General features: G+C 41.1%; 1 protein-coding gene across 8 annotated transcripts in view; it reads left to right on the top strand.

The window, feature by feature from the left end:
* NCKAP1 (NCK associated protein 1) overlaps positions 1 to 23078 on the top strand; it is a 190854-nt gene that overhangs the window by 104089 nt on the left and 63687 nt on the right. For all 8 annotated transcript variants that reach the window (XM_089680847.1, XM_089680845.1, XM_089680844.1 and 5 more), the window contains 2 exons: positions 3187 to 3268; positions 7733 to 7791. In XM_089680847.1, coding sequence (XP_089536973.1) covers positions 3187 to 3268; positions 7733 to 7791 — 141 coding nt within the window. The remainder of the gene's footprint in view (positions 1 to 3186; positions 3269 to 7732; positions 7792 to 23078) is intronic.

Below are 23078 nucleotides of genomic sequence, written 5' to 3'. Positions count from 1 at the left end.
GTAAGTGGGCAAACCTACAAAATCTGCAGGGATTCAAATAATTATTTTCCAAATAATTATTTTCCACACTGTATGCCTAGACAGTGCTTTTCTTAGTCATACAGTACAGGACACAGGCTGGATATTCATAGACCCTGGGTTATAGGCTGTTACCTTAAGGTGACTAGACTCTGGCAAAACTTCTTGACTCCTGTTACCCTACCCAAATTTGTTAGACCTCAGTTTTTGTAGTGTCCGGTAGGTGATGGACTTATTCTCCCTAATGGAGAAGTCTCTATGCTTAAAGAGTTCTTATTCACTTGGAAACTTTTCAAACAAATCTTCACGGTCTTATAACACAATAGAAGCAGTGCGTCTGGTTTGGTGCAGCTTCAGTAATACTGTGAGATCTGTCCCCAACCCTACGTTGTTGGGATGGCCTATAATGTTGCTTTGGGATCTTGCTTTGCACTCACTTTGACACAACATGCGTAGATCCTGAAGACCTCCCTGGTGTTATGCCCACTTTGATGGGCAGGGCCTGTACCCATACTAGACCCGGCAATGTGAAAAAAATAAGACTGGTTTGTCCTGTTGTAAGACTGTTTCTGTACCCTTCTATTAAATGAGTCTTCATATCACCACCACTTGCAGTACACTTACTGTATTAATGTCTTCTGAATAGTATTTATTTTTACAATTTAAATGATCAGGAAAGCGAGAATTATGTTTGACTTATTTCAGTGTATTAGGTGTTTTAAACTTTCAAACTTGGCGGTAAAATTTCCAATGGAGAAAACCAGGTGCAAGGGAACTGTAGCAAAAGCTCAGGCAAACATTCGCTTCGCCGTTGAAGTGCAAGGCACTCAAACAACTCTGAGTGATGTTGCGTCCCTTTTTTAACACTGGTCTCAGTGTTCAATTCTAGCTAGTTCTATCTCAGGCGCACAACAATTGGCCTATCTGACCAAGGCATATTTCTCTAAACTCAGAATTTCTCAGATCACTGTCATTCACACCCACAGCAGAAGGATCCATATTTCCTCTCTTCTTGGGTTTCTACTCCATCAAAATGCAGAGCACCACACTGTTTTCTTCAGGCTTCATTTTCAAAGCCAAAATTTGGCTATCGGCACAAGAGTTGGAACACAGAGCCTACAAAGTCTGACTAAAAGGCATCTCCACAACAATGTGGTGCCCTCACTCCTAACATTGTGCATTAATCTGAGTCACAGACCTATGCGTTCTATTGGTGATTTTCCAAGCAGTATAAAATAGTGTCTACTCCCCCCCTCATCTTTTTCATCTCTCAAACCAACCAAAATATGACCAAGAACAGCCAGAGTTACTGACTGCCCGGGAACAATCTGTTGTCACGAGAAGTGATGGTGGATCTGGAGGACAAGTTCAAAGAATTCTATTCAAACCTGTTCATGGCACCAAAAGCTAATGGGGGTGATCGTCCTGTCCTGGACTTAGAATTCCTAAACGTGTACCTTTTACATTCACAAGTTTCACATGGAATCCACAGGGGGGGTTATTGCCCCTCTGAGATGATGGGAATACTCAGCATTAGTAGACATTCAAGATGCCTACCTCCATATTCATACATACCTACCTCCATCTTAGCAGTAGCAGAAAACACACTTTGTATTTGTCTGTTTGCTATTTGGCCTATCTTCTACGCCCAGAGTAATCACAAAGGTACTTCGACCTCCCCCTCTCACTCGCTCTTCTAATCACTCAGGACATCCGAGTTCACAGGGTACCTAGATGGCCTCCTGCTAAAGGATTTATCAGCTTTCCTTCCTTTCCTCTCTTACTTGTGTTCCTAAGCATCACAAGGAAATTGCCCTTCATTGTCTGGACTGTCTGGAGCTGTCAGGGTCTATCTGAGAGCTACAGGCTCCATACAAAAGTTAATTCTTTATCTTGTGAAGAGTCTTGAAAAGGACACCCTACTTACAAGTTGTCGTCCTATCCACCTGGAAATAGTAGACTTGAAAGTGCTTATACTCTGAAGTGCACGATACCTTCAATACCCTGCCGTGCTTACTCTGCTAGATCATTAGTGGTTTCCTAGCATTCTGACATAAGCGTCTGTTGCTTAGCTTTATAGGTTCTACATGGTGGATGGCCAGGCCTTTGCAAATGCAGCTTTCAGCTGCAAGGGTCTTTTGACCTTTTTTGTTTTATTGACCCCATTGACATAGTTCTTTTTGCCTTTCTGTTGCCCACCCTTCTGATTCATTGTTTGAGGACATGGTCTATGAATATCCAGCCTTTGTCCTGTACTGGACAATTAAGATAAAATGGATTCTGACTTGCCTGTAAATTCCTTATCTTTGAGTAAAGGACACGGCCAACCCTTCTGTTCCTGTGTTACTTTGCATTGCTTGCTAAAAACTAAGGAAATAATTCCTGACTTCTATTCACACTTCTGTGTTTGGGTATTGCGCATTTAGGAAATCCTGCTTGCTGCATTTTTGATGTCTACAGCAAATAGGTCATCTATAGCGATGAAAGGGCAACACTCAAAATGTATCTAAACTAAGGTATGAATGTAGTCTTGGAGGCTCTTCATATAATTATTGCATGATGCACACCATGTGTGTTCATTGAGCATCTTGGACCATTCTTTGCACCTTGTTTCTCTATTGATAGTTACTGAATAGGTTTACGCCTTCCTCAGAATCCTTCCCTGTGAGCTGAACTCTGAATCACTGGCTAGGCAAGAGGAAAGCCTCAGCAAAGCCTCTTTTGTGGAAGAAAATATTGATGGGGTATAATATCCTATTGTAATTATAATTTACTGGATAACCATCTTTGATGAAGTTTAAACAAATGAAAGTGGCCAAACAGCGAAATTGTTTCTGAAGACTTTTTTTGCACACTAGATGGCACTGTAGCTTTATGGATTTTTCTCCTCCATTTAAAAGAAAAACAAAAAACACTTTTCGTTCAGGAAAAACATTCAAGAATATTTTTACTACATAGCCTATTGATCTTATATTTGAAGAACACATTGCTTTAATTCTAATTAGAAAGTAAAAATAGCAATTTGTAGCACAACAGTTCCCCAAATATAAGTTTTAGGTAATATTTGCATTATTGAGACGGGTTGGCTAGGTAAATGATTGGACGTATGATTAAGATAATTGGGGATAAATGTCTGAAATTGATCATTTTTTTTTTTTATCTCTTCAGAATCTCTCCGTATGCCCAGAGGATGAATCAATTATCATGTCCTCTTTTGTAAATACAATGACATCTCTGAGCGTAAAACAAGGTAAAATATTAATACATTTCTCTCATACTGTTGCACCTAAGGTATTCCATTTATATATACATTCAACGGCCACTTTATTAGGTACACCTTGCTAATGCCAAGAAAATATCCCCCACACCATTACACCACCACCAGCATTAACCGTTGACACAAGGTAGGATGGATCCATGTTTCATGTTGTTTCTGCCAAATTCTGACCCTACCATCTGAATGTCTCAGCTGAACCAGTCTGCCCATTCTCCTCTGACCTCATAAGGCTTTTTTATCCACACAACTGCTGCTCACTGGGTATTTTCTCTCTTTCGGACCATTCTCTTTAAACCCTAGAGATGGTTGTGCGTGAAAATCCCAGTAGATCAACAGTTTTTGAAAGACCAGGCCTGATACTCGGCTTGAACTTCAGAAAGTCGTCTTCACCACATGTCTAAAAGTCTTGAGTTTCTACATGTGATTGGCTGATTAGCAGTTTGTGTTACCAAGCAATTGAACAGGTGTACCTAATAAAGTGGCCGGTGAGTGTACTTAAACATTGGCTAGAATACAGATTATACTCTTTACCAGTCCCCCATCCTCAGGCTTTGTCATCTCAATGCCCAGATGAGCAGTAGGTATTTGAAAAGACCTCGTACTATTCTCCCACAATGCAGCGTATTCTGTGAATGGAGGAGTAGTAAATGAATGACAGGATCCCCACCTCCCCAGGTTTTAAGAATGCAATTCATTTTAGGAGAATAAAAGTATAGGCCTATGGCAGAGAGGACAAAAGGGGAAGGTGACCAGCACAACTCTTCACACTGGCAGCAGCTGCTTTTAACCCATACAGCACTGGGAGACAGTCAATTCAGGCAACATGCTGCAGATATGAAGGTTTTAAGAAGGGAGCCTGCAGGACATGGGATAAATTCTCATTAGATGTTACTGTGTGTTTGGTACTTTACCCTGTAAAAAAAAAAATAAAACTTCAGCTTTAATGAATATCCAATAAAACTATTAAGTAGTATGTTAAACATTTTGCTTTAAAAATGATGCTGACGTATTTTGTCTTGATTATGGCACCGCTAGATCGTTGACCCACCAATGAGAAGGATTTATTTGAGACACAAAATACTAGATTAGTATTTCCTCATTTATCAGAAACTGCATATATGTCTCCAAATTACCTTTAAATCCAAGTTGCCAGAATGAGCTGTCATCTAGCAGTGTGTAGTATGGTCTTCCTCGGGCTGCCAGCACAAGTCACTATGTCAAAGGGCTTGATATGTGTTAAGGCAGAGCCACTAATTAGCTAGCTAAATGCTGTCCTTTGGCAGAGGGCATGTACTCTGCAGGCACAAATGCTATCAGCCGAGGAGACCCCAAAGCTGCTCCTGGTCAGAATTTAGATTTTTATTTTTGGCAGCTTAACAAAGATGACAGTGGCAGTGTAAAGCAACTTAGCGTTCTAAAAACCTTAGATATACAAGTACTTTAGTCAGAATTGAAAATTAAGCCCTAAAATGCATACAGGATTCATATACTGCACCAGTACTCAACATTTCCTTTTGTTGGTAGCACCTGATTTAGATGCTGTATTTATCCCCTTAACTGCCTAACATATACAGCAAGCGTAAAGCGGAGCTCCAGCCAAATGGGAAATTTCCACTTTAAGGCTTTGGCCCCACTCCCCATTAAGGATTGACACCTTTGGGGAGCAGGGAGGAGCGGGTACCCGAATTTGACAGTTACCCGCTCCCACTTCCTCTGCGATCGCAAGCGGAAGTTGTCCTCCCCCCCCCTCCCTCCCCGTAGTCTTCTGGGACCCCTGACAGGTCCTAGAAGACTATGGGACCATTCACAAAGCGCAGCTCTGCTCACACATACGCAGTGGGCATCCGGCTGTGAAACTGCAAGTTGTCACAGCTGGGTACCCACACTGAAGATGCCGGCGCCGGTGAAACCAGCCGTGGTGAGGACACCGCTGGACCGAGGGACAGGTAAGTGTCTGTATTTTAAAAGTTAGTGGCTACAGTTTTTTTAGCTGCTGACTTTTTTTTTTCTTCCATTCACCTGGAACTCCACTTTAAGGCTACGTTCACACTAGCCTTGTGTGCAGGCGGCAGAGAGGCGTTTGGGAAGCGTTTTTACCGCTTCCCAAACGCCTCTGCCAATTCTGCACATTACAGCACATGATGCTGTTCTAACAGGAGCGTTTGCGTCACGTTGCGTCGCGGCAAAACGGAAGCCTCTGGTCGAGTCAGGAGGCTTTGAAGCCTCCTATTCTCGTCTATGGTGCCGCTCCGCAAACGCCCAGCCGGCGGTTGCGACGCGGTTGCAGGGCGTTTGCGGAGCGGTAACTCCACTCAAACTATATTATAGGCGTTTGTGGGGCGTTATTAACGCTCGGCAAACGCCTAGCAACCGCCACTAAACCGCGCATGCGGCGTTTGCGGAGCGTTAAACGCTCCGCAAACGCCGGACCAACGCTTGCCAAACGCTATAGGGGCATTTGGCAAGCGTTGGTAAAACAGCCAAGTGTGAACAAGCCCTTAATCTTAACTCCTGCAATGTAGCGATTATTTAAAATCTGCTGGCTTACTGTGGGATAAATCTAGTGAGGTGTATGCCATATAGTGCACTTATCTTTTATTTACAATTTACATTGTTAAAAAAAAAAAAAGAGTGGCTCTTCTTTCAAGGCTCTGATGCCGGACCTTCAGGTATTGGCTCCTGCAGCTGCAGAGTTGTGTGCCACTACTCTGCTCTCCTGTCCTCTTGCCCAGTCACAGAGCACTTTGTGTTATGTGAACCCATTTACAAAATACAAAGCCTTCTGTGAATGGACAGTGGAGAGGATGGGTGGGCAGAGTGGCTGCTGTGTGAGAAAGCAGCATTACTCCTGTCAGAGTGCCTGAAGTGTAGTGATAGCTGTGCTCCCAGCACTCAGTAAAACTGTAAATTGTACATGAGAGAAAGATCCGCAAGATGGCATACACCTACATAAGCTATTGTAAGCCAGCCATTTAAAAAGTAGCTAAGTTCTTGGGGTTCAGCTTTAGTTATATTAAAAAAAAAGTACCAAGAAATCTCTTGCATCCACCAATCAGATTCAAGTCTGCTAGGTGGTGGTAGCAATGTTAGTGTTTTACTTGAAAGCATTAGTAGTTCACTATTGCTTTCACTTGTTGACTGGATTTCATTTTAGTAATTTTGTACATCAGTCTTTGTCTGAAACATTGGAACAATGTAAATGAAAGCCCAATTGAAGTTGCAGAATTTTAGCAATTTGGTTAGATCAATATAATCTGAACAAAGTTTAATTTTCTTATTACCTGCACTTTCCTATTAGAACAGTTGTGCAGTGTGACTAAATGTGAATGTGCAGGCGAGTAGGCCCCAGAGACTGCATTGCCTAGTGCATAGCATGCTCTCTTTCTCGGCAGTAAAGTCAGTCTTCAATGTGACACTTTAGATAACAACATTAGCGTGTGAGGGCAAGGAGCACATTTTCAGTACAATAGTCCATATTTTCAAGCATTTCCAAGGAAATTTTGTTAGTTATAATCTATGATGGCACAGGACTCTACATGAAAGGTTTGAACTTCAATTTGAATTAAAAGCCCGTTCACACTACATCCATTTTAGTTGCTTTTTTTCTGCATCCATAACTCACAGAAAGTAGGTTATATGGTTGTCAGTGTCATAGCTCACATCAGTGCTTGCAGTTCCAGTGCATTCCGGTTGCAGAAAAAAAGTAGAACATGCTGCATTTTTTCTGCACAGAACTGTACTGGAACATGGTAAAATGCACCGTAATGTACCAAAAATGCACTGGAGCGCACATATCCCTATTTCAATTGAATAAAAAGGGGAAAAATTAACTGGAATGTATAAAAACACACCGGAACACGTCAAATGCATCCAAAACACGTTTCTATAGCATGAACCGGCCCTAAGCTCCCAGTCACATCGGGTGCAATTTGCATGCCAGGCAACTTGCAAATCGTATGCCAAGTTGCACCCTATTGTTCGCCATTAGAGTGGTCATATCGTTGCGGTTTCAACTTGGTGGGAGCCGCACAGATTTCTTAAGTAGTACATACACTACTTTTGTTGCGATTTGCATAGACGTGTGTCAGATGTCCTGCAAATCACAAGGAAATCGGCAGGTCACCTGATTTTCACTTCACTGTAAGTCAAACGATTTCAAAATCGGCTTTGATGTGACCTGGGTGTTGAGCATTAAAGTACTTGCTGTGAAAGTTTCATGCTACATATAATTTCTGTGTCCACTGTGTAACTGATGACTTACTTAAGCCTCTCGTTTCTTACCTGGGATATGGTGAACAGTTCATTTTGTTGTCAAATTCACAGTTTGCTTGGACTTTTCTCCATCAGGAACAGGGTTGAATAGAGCCTTATATATTACCCATCTAAAATCTATATCTGAATTTGCATTAAGCGCTTTCTGTGTTCTCTTGTTTCTAGTTGAAGACGGGGAAGTTTTTGACTTCAGAGGAATGAGGTTGGATTGGTTCAGACTGCAGGTAATAAGCATTTCTAATTCTTGAGAGATTTCAATACAGTTAGCTAATTCTGTCATAAGTGAAACTAATGAAGGCGAAACTATGAAAGCTTGTTCACAATCCAAATACTACTGCTCTGGCACTCAATTTATATATGCATCCTAATAAATTTGAAGGTCACTTGATATATACTGTATATTCTTGCAGCTTCTCTGCACAAGCAATACCTTTTTTTTAAGCGTCTAAACCTCATTGTACTTTGAGAACAATTTTACTGGGGAGACGCCTTTCAACAATGCATACTGTGTATATACAATTTTCTTAGCATATAATACGCATTTAAAATTACTGACAAAAATGTTCTTTAAGACAGTGTTAGGAGTGAAAACATTGTGAAAGCAAGCAAGTGTTTAATGGTAAATAGTTGAATGTCACAGAAATAAAAAAAAAAAAAAAAACTATTCTAATGCTTAATTGTAAATAGTTTGACAATGCAGAAATTCTCACTGGCAAAGCTACCAAATGCAAACATTGGGTATGCACGTTACATTTTTCATAAACCTTGCTTTTGAACATTTTTAATGGGTGCCTTGTATGGTAGATTTTTGTTGATTATCACCTTACTCACTGACCTGGAACAAGTAATAAACAGAGGCAGTTTTCAATGGCTGCGTCCTTATTTTTGCTCAGTTACTTAAAGTATTGAATCTGGAAGATCAGCACTACAGCCAGGAAGCCAGAATTCTCATTGGTAGGTCAGTAACCATGACGGCTTTCCTTTAGGGGTAAGTGCCCTGCTCAGCAGATTTAGTAATGTACATTCTGTAGATTGAGTAAAACAAAGTTCTCTGACCATCCTGCCTAAGGCCAGCATGTTGTCTGTTGTCCTCCGCTCACAGCATGAATTGAAATCAAGCTTGTGATTCAGGCCTGGATGTAGAATGTGAACATCTTCATTATTAGCTCTATGAATATGTCCTGTGGCCAAGTACATGTACAACGTTTCACAAAATGCTAGAGCTGTTAAAGAAACAAACTATGCTGCTCTTGGGATATTAGAACTTTGCTTACTCAAATGCTTAGTTTAACCATTTGCCAATGGCCGTTTGGCGGCTTCAAATGTGTTGCTGCATTCCGGGTGCACGCCATTTGGCGTGCTCCCACACATGCGCAGTTTGCGCTAATGCAGAGCGGCGCAGCAGCGCAATCTGTCACCGGCCGTGTACCTTGGACATGGCCGATGACAGATCCGAGTACCGGCTCCCGTTGCTGGTACCATGTGACCTGCTGTGACCAATCACAGCAGGTCACATGACAGTTGTATACAATGGATGGCTTCATTCATGCCATCCATTGTATACTAGTGCCTAGCTGTGAATGGTCACAGCTAATCACATGCACATGTCATGTGATTAGCTGTGACCAAATCAAAGCTAGGCACAAAAAAAAAAAAAAAAAGCTGAATGAATCGATTTCATTCAGGTAAATGCTTGCTTATAGCCAAGTAATTCTTTGCTATAAGCAAATTGTATAAAAAAAATAAAAATAAAAAAATAAAAAAAAAATACTGATCACTTCCCCAAAGTAGTACAATGTTGTACTACTTTGGTTATAGTAAAATATGAAAAAAAATCTTAAAAAAAATAAAAAAAGTAATAAAAAATTAAAAATAATTAAAAAAAAAAAAAAAAATTAAAATATATATATATTTTTTTTTCATACTGTCACCAGTCAGTGTCCCTGTTCACCGCCATGCCAGTTATATGATGACTCTGTACTGCACTGGTGACAGTATATAAAAAAAAATAGTGAAAATAATTTTTTTCATTTTTTGCATTTTCCAAAAAATTATGACAAAAAAAATACAGCTTCAAAAAACTCGCCATGCCTCTTATAAAGTACGTCGGACTGTCTACTCTGCAAAAAGGGGTCATTTGGGGATATCTGTACTATTCTGACATTCTTGGACCTCAAGAAATTAGATTGGCCGTCAGTACTTCAGGATTGATCAATATTCAGATCTATACCATAGTTTGTGAACTCTATAACTTTCCTACAAACTAAATAATACATCCTAATTTGGGTTATTTTCACCAAAGACGTGTAGCAGAATACATCTTGGCCTAAATTTATGAAGAACAATTATTTATTTGTAAACTTTTATAAGAGAAACAAAGAAAAATGTGTTTTTTTTTTTCAAAATTTTTGGTCTTTTTTTGTTAATTTAGCAAAAAATAAAAACTCCAGCGGTGATTAAATACCACCAAAAGAAAGCTCTAGTTGTGTGAAGAAAATGATAAAATTTTAGTTTGGGTACAGTGTTGTATGACCGCGCAATTGTCATTCAAAGTGTGAGAGCGCTGAAACCTGAAAAATGGCCTGGGCAGGAAGGTGTAAAATCACACGGTATTGAAATGGTTAAATTCCAACTTAAATAAAAAAAAAAAATAGCCCAGCGGTTTTAAAAAATGAAAATGCAGCTCTCACTGCAATGCTCATGTTGACCTTAGTGCTCTCCCCTACAGAAAACTGGCTGAAGGTTATCTTCCAGGATGAGCAACGCCCTGTGTCTTTAAACCCACTTCTTGTGAGCTCAGGGTGTCATGGACACAATGCCTGGGGGGGGGGGGGTGCTTCACCACCATGACCTGTGCCCACAGGGAAATGCTGCAGAGAATGGAATTTGCACCTTTGCCTGATTATGTTCTCTGCAGCATAGAGGACCACTCACCATCAGAGGTAAAAGAGGATCCATGATGTCACATGAACAGCCATAAAACAGGTCTGTTAAAAGGGAATTTTAAAAAATAGGTGGGAAGAGAGGTTCAAAACCTGGACAAGATCAAGATTCGCTTAATGACTAAGGCTGGTCAGGCTGACGCCCCAGGAGCTACCTCATTGCTGTGTGATGGCGTACATTAAATTTCCTGTCAAGTGTTAAGGCTAAGGGACTCGAGCACTGACCCCATCAGCCAGTGTTGCTTGCATTTTGCATTCCTTCTCTTCCACATAGTAGAAGTCCCAACATCCCACTGTTGCTCCTGCTTGTGAAGCACCGTGTGGATTATCCGGTCACTGGTCTTGTTCCACTGCCCACCTACAGTGATTTGGTGACTTCTACCTACCTGGGAACCACATCAGCTCCATCTGCTTCAGTTTGTGTATAGGTGAGGTCTTGCCTCATATTATGTCTGTGAGGACAACCTTGATCATTGGAGAAAAGATAGCTGATAGAAAACAGACTATGATGTGCTCTCATGTCTAGTGTGGACAGCTTTTAATAGGAAAGCTGAGAACTGGCAGGCATTTCACACAAAGGAAGCAATACAAAAAGAACAGGGTATTTTTTCATACAAGTACAGCAAGCACATATCAGGAATATGAAATGTTTACTTTTTAAGTATTCGTAAATTCCTGTATCCTTCAATGGGCGATTAAGAAAATATTTTTTTTTCCTTACCTTTAAAATCTGTGACTGTAAGTCTTTGGGCACACCGAGATCTTTCAAGATTTGCGATTGCTGCCATTTGGCATTGTCTATGATATCATCTACCCTTTTTAGGCCTCATGCACAGCTCCTCTGAACAACTTTTCTACTGGCAGGAAAAAAACTGCTTAAAAATTGTAATAGCTGCATATTATGTCCACATGTTGTTGCATTCTATTGGCCAGAATATTAATTCATTCTGGCCAATAGATTCCATTAACATACATAAACACACCTTGCGTTTATACGCGTCAAGCATTTTTTTTTTCTGCCAAAAAGCTCTTCTTTTGAACGTGCTAGTGATGTTTTTTGTTTTTTTTTCTCTCTGCCTGTAAGCACTCCTCTTCTGATACGCCTGTAAATGCCTACGTGTGTGGACCCATTGACTGACATTAGTACATTTACAGGCATAAAATCATCAAGCGCCTGTAAAAGTGACATTTTCAAGTTGCTGGCAACTTGCATACTATAGGGCAGAAGAGCAGTACTTTTTAAGTACCGTATTTTCCGGTGTATAAGACGACTTTTTACCCCTTGAAAATCTACTCAAAAGTCGGGGGTCGTCTTATACGCCGGTATACGGCATACTGACACTTTTTAGGGGGGGGGGAGGCGGCGCAGTGCCGCCGCTGCCCACCCCCCCTTCCAATGGAAGGGACACTAAGTACAGGGGTGGGCAGGGGCTGCTGTTTCTTACCTGGCTCCGGTCCCACAACAATCCAGTCCAGGAAGCGCGGCTGCTCCTTCAGTTTGGCCACTGGATGTTCGCGCGGCTGCTCGGCTCCGCCTCCTCACCGGTGATTGGCCGCCTGAACTGTAGCTCAGGAAAGGCACACAGGCGGCCAATCACCAACGAGGGGGTGGAGCCGAGCGGCCCCGCGAAAATCGAGTGAAGAAGCGGCTGGTAAGTGTGCCGTGTAGAGGTGCTGCTGCAACCACATATGCTGGCTGCAGCAGCACCATACTAGAACAGAGGTCAGCAAGTGTAATTGGTGTCAGTGGGAGGAATAGTGCCCCATCATTGGTGTCACAATGATGGGGCACTATTCCTCCCACTGACACCAACGATGGGGCACTATTCCTCCCCCCACTGACACCAATGATGGGGCACTATTCCTCCCACTGACACCAATGTTGGGACACTATTCCTCCCACTGACACCAATGTTGGGACACTATTCCTCCCACTGACACCAATGTTGGGACACTATTCCCCCCACTGACACCAATGATGGGGCACTATTCCTCCCACTGACACCAATGATGGGGCACTATTCCTCCCACTGATACCAATGATGGGGCACTATTCCTCCCACTGATACCAATGATGGGGCACTATTCCTCCCACTGACACCAATGATGGGGCACTATTCCTCCCACTGACACCAATGATGGGGCACTATTCCTCCCACTGACACCAATGATGAGGCACTATTCCTTCCACTAATACCAATGATGAGGCACTATTCCTCCCACTAATACCAATGATGAGGCACTATTCCTCCCACTAATACCAATGATGGGGCACTATTCCTCCCACTGACACCAACGATGGGGCACTATTCCTCCCCCCACTGACACCAATGTTGGGACACTATTCCTCCCACTGACACCAATGTTGGGACACTATTCCTCCCACTGACACCAATGTTGGGACACTATTCCTCCCACTGACACCAATGTTGGGACACTATTCCCCCCACTGACACCAATGATGGGGCACTATTCCTCCACTGACACCAATGATGGGGCACTATTCCTCCCACTGACACCAATGATGGGGCACTATTCCTCCCACTGATACCAATGATGGGGCACTATTCCTCCCACTGATACCAATGATGGGGCACTATTCCTCCCACTGACACCAATGATGGGGCACTATTCCTCCCACTGACACCAATGATGGGGCACTATTCCTCCCACTGACACCAATGATGAGGCACTATTCCTTCCACTAATACCAATGATGAGGCACTATTCCTCCCACTAATACCAATGATGGGGCACTATTCCTCCCACTGACACCAATGATGGGGCAGTATTCCTCCCACTGACACCAATGATGGGACACTATTCCTCCCACTGACACCAATGATGGGACACTATTCCTCCCACTAACACCAATGATGGGCACTATTCCTCCCACTGACACCAATGATGGGCACTATTCCTCCCACTGATACCAATGATGGGGCACTATTCCTCCCACTGATACCAATGATGGGGCACTATTCCTCCCACTAATACCAATGATGGGGCACTATTCCTCCCACTGATACCAATGATGGGGCACTATTCCTCCCACTGACACCAATGATGGGGCACTATTCCTCCCACTGACACCAATGATGGGGCACTATTCCTCCCACTGACACCAATGATGGGGCACTATTCCTCCCACTGATACCAATGATGGGGCACTATTCCTCCCACTAATACCAATGATGAGGCACTATTCCTCCCACTGATACCAATGATGGGGCACTATTCCTTCCACTGACACCAATGATGGGGCACTATTCCTCCCACTGACACCATTGATGGGGCACTATTCCTGCCACTAATACCAATGATGGGGCACTATTCCTCCCACTGGTGTGCATTGAAAGAGGGGTAGTCTTATACGGCGAGTATAGCCCAAACACTACATTTTAACAGGAAAAGTAGGGGATCGTCTTATACGCCAAGTCGTCTTATATGCTGGAAAATATGGTAGTATTTTTTACTTGTTCAAATGATTGCAAATGTTTAATATGTTGATTATGCTAAATGGGAATGTTTTGTTTGCCTCCTTGTCTTCACACTCAACCAAAGATCTTCTTTTTTGCATAATGCTAAGTCAGGGCACACTAAAAGAAATGTATGAAATACCATTTTCAAAATTGGTTATTTTTTTTGTTTTGTCTTGTCAGGAAGGTGGGATTGGCTGTAAAGTTCACAGTCCTATAAAGGGAGAGCATAAGAACTGTGTAGGATTCTTTCGGTTTCATGCAGGTTAACAGACTAGATGAAAAGTTTCTGTGATTTATGTTAGCCATGGGACTGAGCTATATGTTATCAGTAACTATACAGGAGAATACTAAAAGTACTCAGTGGGTTTGGATGTCATCTTTCTGTCAAACCTAGCTGCCAATCATTGTAATGACTTATTTGACTTATTTGGCTCCTGAACAGTAGAATAAATGCTTTTTGGCTCTCCTGCCAAATCCATTCATGAATCTGTCTAGACTACCTGAGCTTCTAGACAAAAGTGTGAGCTGATTCACACAGCTAAAAGAATGTACAGCCTCTGCAAACATTTTAGTTCTAGGTCTAAAAGAATTTAGCTTGAATATCAATGTGCATTAAAGCAGAGTTCCAGTCAAGTTTTGTGTCTTATTAAAAGTCAGCAGCTACAAAAAGTGTAGCTGCTGACTTTTAAAAAACACACACTTACCTGTCCCAGCGTTCAGTGATGTTCTCACCTGTACCGTCCCTTCTCTCCGTCTTCTCTCGGCACCGGCATCACAAATGTGGGCACCAGGCTGTGACAACTTGTGGCTTCACAGCCGGGTGCCCACTGCACATGTGTGAGTCGCGCTGTGCATTCTGATTGGTCCGGCAGTCTTCTGGGATCTGTGAAGGTTCCCAGGAGACTGTGGGGAGGAAGGAGGGGCCAGAACTTCCGGCTCACTTCGCCGCGGTGAACAGAGCCAGAAGTGGTAGCAGGTACCTGTCAAAAACAGTTATTCACTCGCACTGGCAGTGGAGGGGGGGGGAGGAGGCAAACAAGCGGAGCTTTCACTTTTGAGTGGAACTTAATTTTAATATTTTTAAAAACATTTTTACTAGGTTTGTTATACATGTTCATTGTGTGTATGCATGTATACACAGGGACTTCCATTTTGCTTAGTATACATGCAAGCTTTGCTCCCTGCTTGGCTATCCTACACAGTATGTTCTGGTCTTACTCCTTGCAATGCCAATCTGAGAGCCAGCTGGCTCATGTATTCCTTTTTAAAGGATTAGTTCACCAATAAAAAAAAAAAGTACTCTATGCCGTCATTGAACGCTATTCCATAATTTGAAACTAATCCAATTTTTAAAAGTATCCATTAAGCAAATCCCATACTTGTATGCCTTTGTGAACCGCTTAAAGCCTGCCCCAAACATTTCTGATAGTTTTCACAGCTTCATCCTATCCTCTTCTATAGAACCTGCCTTTTGTTAGGCCCCCTATCCGTACAGGAATGAGCGCCATCCTCCTTCTGTGCTCTGTACATGCGTGTTCTGCTCTCCAATGAGCAGATGAGCTCAGTGGCTCTGATGGGAGAGAGTAGCTGCTGAGGTCATCTGCGACAACAAGAGATAGTGCTGTGCATGAGTGGGGCTCAGAACGACCGTACTTGCTTCTGTACCACCAGGGAGCACTTGTACTGGTAGCTGTTCTTTCATAGCAGAGAGGACTGGACAGGGCTGTAAGAAATCGAGCAGTGTTTGTGGTAGGCTTCACTATATTCACAAAAGGCCTGCACATATGTGAGGAGCATAGATTTCCATTTTTAAATTTATGGAATTGTGTTCATGGACTGCATAGAGTATTGTTTTAAATGTGAACTAACCGTTAAAGTAGTTATCTAAAGTTTTTTGTTTGTTTTTTTACCTTTAATGCATACTATGCATTAAGGTAAAGAGACCTTTCAGTAGCCATCCCTCCATTTCCCCTCCCTAAATACTAACATGAGTCCTACATGGATCCTGTGCTGTGTATGCCTGCAGGTCTTCTTTCCTCTCTCACCGGCTTGGCTGAGAGCAGCTGGGGTGGTTGGTTCCCGTTTCTGTCAGTCAAATCCTGTGAGAAGGGAGTGGGGTGCGTGGTCAGGCCTCTGTGTGTCTGAGGATGCTTACAGCCCTGCTCAGTGGTGAGCCTGCATGTGTGCCACCATAGGAAACGAATTTACGGCACACTGATAAAAGGAGTAGCTGAGAATGCTGGCGGGGGACCCCAGAAGAGGTGGTTTGGGGTTGCTCTATGCAATACCCTTGCACAGAGAAGGTAAGTATAACTTAGGAAAATAAATAAAAATTAGACTTTACAACTGCTTGAACATAGGAAAGAATAATACTGCACAGTGTGTAGAAAATAAAAAAGGTTTATTTAATATTTATAAATATAACAAATTAAGATTGTTTGGCTTGTTAGGAGCTTGTACAGCTCTGAATCTGTTCTCTTTAGCCTGAATGCAAAACAATATAATAGTAATGGGGTCTACAACTAAAATGTTGCATTAAAGTGGTATTAAAGGAAATTTTTTTGTGTGTTTTGTTAAATAACATGTTATACAACTGCACCGTGCAGTGGTTTTGCACAGAGCAGCCCTGATCCTCCTCTTCTCCGGTCCCCTGCAGGCGCTCTTGGCCCCTCCCTCCTGCCAAGTGCCTCCCAGAGCAAACAGTTCACAATGGGGACACCAAAGCACACCTGTTCCCAAGCTGCTACTCTGCTGTATATTCACACACACAGAGACATGGACCGATCCCGCCGCCTCTTTCTCCTTATTGGCCAGTGGCTCCCGCTGCTGTCTCAGTCTATTAGGGGGGAGAGTTAGACAGCTAAAAGTGTGTACAGTTCCTAAGAATACATTTCTGTTACGTTGACTTTCTGCCACACCCAACAATCTATTGAACAGACAAAAATGTAGCAGAGCCATCCTTACACAGTTCCTTATTTTAAGTAGTCCTCCCACTTCTTCTCTTGGACTACAGAACAATTACTCAATAAGTTGTGAAGATGAGTAGTGAGGGAGGAATTTGTTTAGCAAAAGATAGCTGGGCAAGGCTGACTCAATTTCTTGCAATTTCAATTGAAAACAGGATGTGGGTTGTCAGCCCACAGCAGGCAATTTAGAGGTGAGTTTATTTCCAACAGGTATTCTTTTCTACTTCCAGGACATTTTAGGATAAAATCTGGGAAAATGTGAATGTCTTCAGAAATGTAGAACACCAATTCCTAAAAAGTTGGGTTGCTGTGTAAAATCTACATAAAAACACACTGCAATGATTTGCAACTATCATAAACACATTTTATTTACATTTTATTTACAGTAGAAAATAGAAAACATATCAAATGTTAAAATTGGTGGCAGCAGTATGTTTAAAAAGAAAACTGGGTCATGTTTACCATGGTGTAGCATCCCCAATTCTTTAAACAACACTCAGTAAGACTAGGTTCACACCTATGCAGGTTGTGTTTGTGCCGTTTCTGCACTGTGTTTTTGATGCATTTATTCTTCCATTTTTATTTTTTTTTTTTAATTTAGCTTGTTACTAGGCAGTCTTAAAATATGACAAAAACACAATACATGCTTTTATGCAGCATTTCCATTGAAGCCTATGAAACCAAAAACTCAACTTTTTGCGTTCAAAAAAGTCCCTGACCCTTTCCAAAAAATGCATCGGGTGAAACCGCAAAGATGTGAACATGTCCCATTGGAATTGGAAAAGGGGTCATTTGGGGGATATCTGTACTGTTCTGACATTTTTGGGCCTCAAAGAAATTAGATTGGCCGTCAGTACTTCAGGATTGATCACTTTTCAGATATATCCCATAGTTTGTGAACGCTCTAACTTTCCTACAGACTAAATAATAAGCACTGATTTGGGTTTTTTTCACCAAAGACATGTAGCAGAATACATTTTGGCCTAAATTTATGAAGAACAATTATTTATTTGCAAACTTTTATAACAGAAACAAACATGTTTTTTTTTTTCTCAAAATGTTCGCTCTTTTTTTGTTAATTTAGCAAAATATAAAAACCCCAGTGGTGATTAAATACCACCAAAAGAAAGCTCTAGTTGTGTGAACAAAATGATAACATTTTTGTTTGGGTACAATGTTGTATGACCGCGCAATTGTCATTCAAAATGTGAGAGCGCTGAAACCTGAAAATTGGCCTGTGCAGGAAGGGAGTAAAAGTGCCCGGTATTGAAGTGGTTAAATGAACTTTGGCCCAGAGAAGATGGCAGTGTTTCTGGATCAAGTTCAGATATGGCTTCTTCTTTTCATATTCGATCTTTAACCTGCATTTTTGAATGCCACGGCAAACTGTGTTCAGTGATTTTTTTGGTAGTATTTCTGACCCAATGCAGTGATGCCTTACCTGTTTTTAATTCAGTGCTGTCTGAGGGCCCAAAGATCATATGTACAATGCTGTGTTTCAGCCTTGTCCCTTGCCCATAGTGATTTTTTCAGATTCTTGGAATCTTTTGATATGTATTGTAGATGATATATTTGAAGTCTTTGCAAATTTACATTGAGGAACATTTATTCTGCAATTGTTTGACAATTTTTAGACGCAACTTTTCACAGATAGGTGAACCTCTGCTCATCTTTACTTCTGTGAGTATAAAAAGGGCTTCTTATAGAGTCAGTTATGTTACTGACCTGTTACCAATTAACTAATTGCAAAATGTTTTTCCGGTTCTTGTAACACTTTTATTGTCCACTTAATTTTGCCCTGTTTCAACTTTTTTTAAAAAAAATGGTGCATTTTTTTTAGTTTAAACATTTTTTATGTCATCGGTTCTTTTATGTGAATAAAATTTGGGTTTATTAAATTTGCAAATCGTATTCTGTTTTTATTTAGGCTTTACACAACGTTCCAACTATTTTGGAATTGTAGTTGTATTGCTTGTGTTTGTTTGGTTTATTTCCCCCATTTATTTTGCCCCTATATACACTTCGAAACTAAACCTAATTGTATCTGAGCACCGCAAACTGAAAATGCTAATTAATTTTTAATTTTCAAAGCAAACTCTCCCATCCATCTATATCTCCATGCTTTATTGTTCTGAGAAGTCACTTTGAAAAACACTCCTAGCATTTCGATGATTCATATAGCATTTGCTTCCTGAAATCCATCTGTCCTCAGCTCAGGCATGCAGGCAGTAAGGTGTGCTTAGCTGAGAAAATCCCTCCTCCCCACCTCGAGATGAAAGAAAAAAACATTTGCACGAAGACTCCTGGAATGTATGACATTTTGACCTAGGCCAGAAACCAGGAAGCAACTGAAGGGGAAAAAAAAAAAGTTTAAAACAAGTAAATATACCTTCCTATATATTTACTAATGCTAGCAGCATAAAAATAGTGAGTTTCGTTCCACTTTGCAATGTTAAATTATCCTGTGGTGTACAGATTACCTTTTACATGCAAGATTGTATTTGGTGGAGTACATCTTGTTTTGGATTTACTTTGAAATAGGTAAAATCTAAAGCAGAACTTCATCCAAAAGGGGATGTTCTGCTTTAAGTTCTCCCCCCTACCATATTTGGCATATATGTGTGTATATGTGTATATGTATATACAGTGGGGATCGAAAGTTTGGGCACCGCAGCTAAAAATATGTATTAATGTGCATAAAGAAGCCAAGGAAAGATGGAAAAAATCTCCAAAAGGCATCAAATTACAGATTAACTTTTGTTGACATATTATAAGAATGTCTAGATTTTATTTCCATCATTTACACTTTCAAAATAACAGAAAACAAAAAAATGGCATCTGCAAAAGTTTGGGCACCCTGCAGAATTTATAGCATGCACTGCACCCTTTGCAAAGCTGAGACCTGCCAGTGTCATGGATTGTTCTCAGTCATCGTCTGGGAAGACCAGGTTATGTCAATCTCAAAGGTTTTAAATGCCCAGACTCATCTGACCTTGCCCCAACAATCAGCACCATGGGTTCTTCTAAGCAGTTGTCTAGAAAACTGAAACTGAAAATAGTTGACGCTCACAAAGCTGGAGAAGGCTAAAAGAAGATAGCAATGCGTTTTCAGATGTCAATATCCTCTGTTCAGAATGTAATTAAGAAATGGCAGTCATCAGGAACAGTGGAAGTTAAAGCAAGATCTGGAAGACCAAGAAAAATATCAGACAGAACAGCTCGCAGGATTGTGAGAAAAACAATTCAAAACCCACGTTTGACTGCACGATCCCTCCAGAAAGATCTGGCAGACACTGGAGTTGTGGTACACTATTCCACTATAAAGAGATACTTGTACAAATATGGTCTTCATGGAAGAGTCATCAGAAGAAAACCTCTTCTACGTCCTCACCACAAAAATCATCGTTTGAACTTTGCAAATGAACATATAGACAAGCCTGGTGCATTTTGGAAACAAGTTCTGTGGACCGATGAGGTTAAAATTGAACTTTTTGGCCGGAATGAGCAAAGGTACGTTTGGAGAAGAAGGGGCACAGAATTTAATGAAAAGAACCTCTGTCCAACTGTTAAGCATGGGTTTGGATCAATCATGCTTTGGGGTTGTGTTGCAGCCAGTGGCACAGGGAACATCTCATGAGTAAAAGGAAAAATGGATTCAATAAAATTTCAGCAAATTTTGGATGGTAACTTGATGCCATCTGTGAAAAAGCTGAAGTTAAAGAGAGGATGGCTTCTACAAAAGTATAATGATCCTATACACGCCTCGAAATCCACGGGGGATTACATCAAGAGGCGTAAACCTGAAGGTTTTGCCATGGCCTTCACAATCTCCTGACCTCAACATAATTGAAAATCTATGGATAGACCTTAAAAGAGCAGTGTGTGACAGACAGCCCAGAAATCTCAAAGAACTGGAAGACTTTTGTAAGGAAGAATGGGCAAAGATACCTCAAACAAGAATTGAAAGACTCTTGGCTGGCTACAAAAAGCGTTTACAAGCTGTGATACTTGCCAAAGGGGGCAGTACAAGATATTAACTCTGCAGGGTGCCCAAACTTTTGCAGACGCCATTTTTTTGTTTTCGGTTATTTTGAAAGTGTAAATGATGGAAATAAAATCTAACTTTTGTTGACATATTATAAGAATGTCTAATCTGTAATTTGATGCCTTTTGGAGATTTTTCCATCTTTCCTTGACTTCTTTATGCACATTAATACAAATTTTTAGCTGGGGTGCCCAAACTTTCGATCCCCACTGTGTGTGTGTGTATGTGTGTGTGTGTGTGTATATGTATATATATATATATATTTGGTTGATTTTTAGCAGGTACCCACTCCCACTTCTGCTTTGATTGTCTATCAACTTCTATTTTGCCCCCACACTCTCCCCTTAGTCTTCTGGGATGACACATACAGTCCCAGAAGACTGTAGGACCATTAACAAATCACAGCGTGGTGGGCAGCCAGCTTTAAAGCTGAAGGCAGCATAGCCAGCTGCCCACAGTTAGGTTGCTGGTGCTGGGAAAGCAAAGACAAGTGAAAAACTAGCCCAGGGTGAAGATCCGCTTTCAATTTTTTGCCTTAATTAAAGCTGTATAAATATTTTATTCTCTAAGTTTTTACATTTCAGCAAGTTAGAAATACTCTTTTGGCTGAGCTGTGTTGACCCCAAAGAGATTTCTAGCAGCATGGAACTTAGTACTCTGCAGATAAAGTCCAGACACTTACAAAGAAAACCTAATTAAACATGAATTTCAAGCTGTGCCATGCTGCACTGCCGAACGGGTGACAATACTATTTCCTATATTAGTTTTGTAGCTTCCTGTGTCAACTGCATGCTCATTGGCTTATAAAAGACCACATTTTTTTTTCTTCTTTTAAATCTCTTTATTGAACTGTTTAACATATTTAGGACATACAACAAACAAAAAACATAAAGGTTTACATGTGTCCTACCCTCGCAGGGGCGGAGAAGATCAATCATACATCCAGAGAAATTAAAATCAAAAGACTGCATCCAAAGATTCTCCGAAACGCTCACATGGATATCCCCACCAACCAAGAAATTAAATGTGTGGATATAAAGTTTTCCATCCTAGTGTACATTATAGCATGTATTATGTCCCCAAGACCAGGAGGAATACAAAAAACATAAATTACAATATTACTCGGGGCATTGTCATGTCAGAGGCAGTGGAGGCTTTGGCCAGCCATTTGGACATACTCTATCATATTTCTATGAAAGACCGCATTTACATGAATTTGTTCTGCAATATGTAGACAGGTGGCACAGAACGGTACAAAGCTACTGTAGGAAATGGTGCTATCACCTGTCTGCCTGTGTTGTGTGGCAGAGGTGATGGTTTAGCAGTACTGTAAATCATTTTGGCCGGTAAACTAGGTATATTTGTTCTAGCTGTGTATTTAGCTGTTTATTTGGCATTCAGTTTTAACAAATTTATATTGCTGAGACTGGCTGAACATTGTGTCTGTCAGGTATAAAGAGCAACATTCTACTTAGGGCTATTTAAATGCCACAACATTTGGATTTATGGTACTTCCCAACCTTTTACTTGTCAACATTTTTCTAACACTAATTGCCGAGCAATAGGCACTCTTCAGAATGGTTTCTGCACAAACGTAATGCTTCCTGCTTCTTGGAAAAGCAGATTTGTTACGATGCCACATAGCCCTGAAAAGAGTCTTTAAGCAGAACCATTTAGTATGTGGAGCAGGTTCAGTTTGACATTGTGGGCAATATTTACTGTCTAATTTCTGGGTAATGTATAAGTCAGATTAATGTTGCACTCAAAAGGGCACTGTTCATTTGTATTCTAAGCCGAACAGCAGGGAACTGTTCTCCATAACCTCCGTCAATTGCCCTTCTCAGCCAGCTCTGAATTATTTGTGGCAGTGCACAGCTCAGAGGAAACCACTTCCCCATAAATCGTTTATAAGGTGCCATCTGAAATTGTACTTTATAGTGTTTTATTTCTCCATTTTTTCCCCCTCAATCTGAGTAGTAAATTAGAATACGAGTGCTACTTTGGAGCTAGAATTGGATGTCAAGATTTAACATTTTCTGAATGCTTTCTGAGACCCTGGCTGTTATCTACCAATCA

This window comes from Staurois parvus, unplaced genomic scaffold (assembly GCF_062004578.1).
Source record: "Staurois parvus isolate SC_StPar_1 unplaced genomic scaffold, SC_StPar_1.0 ptg000251l, whole genome shotgun sequence".
In the NCBI taxonomy this organism is placed as follows: domain Eukaryota; kingdom Metazoa; phylum Chordata; class Amphibia; order Anura; family Ranidae; genus Staurois; species Staurois parvus.
Note: the sequence above shows the minus strand (reverse complement) of the source record. Positions and strands in the feature narration are given on the sequence as shown.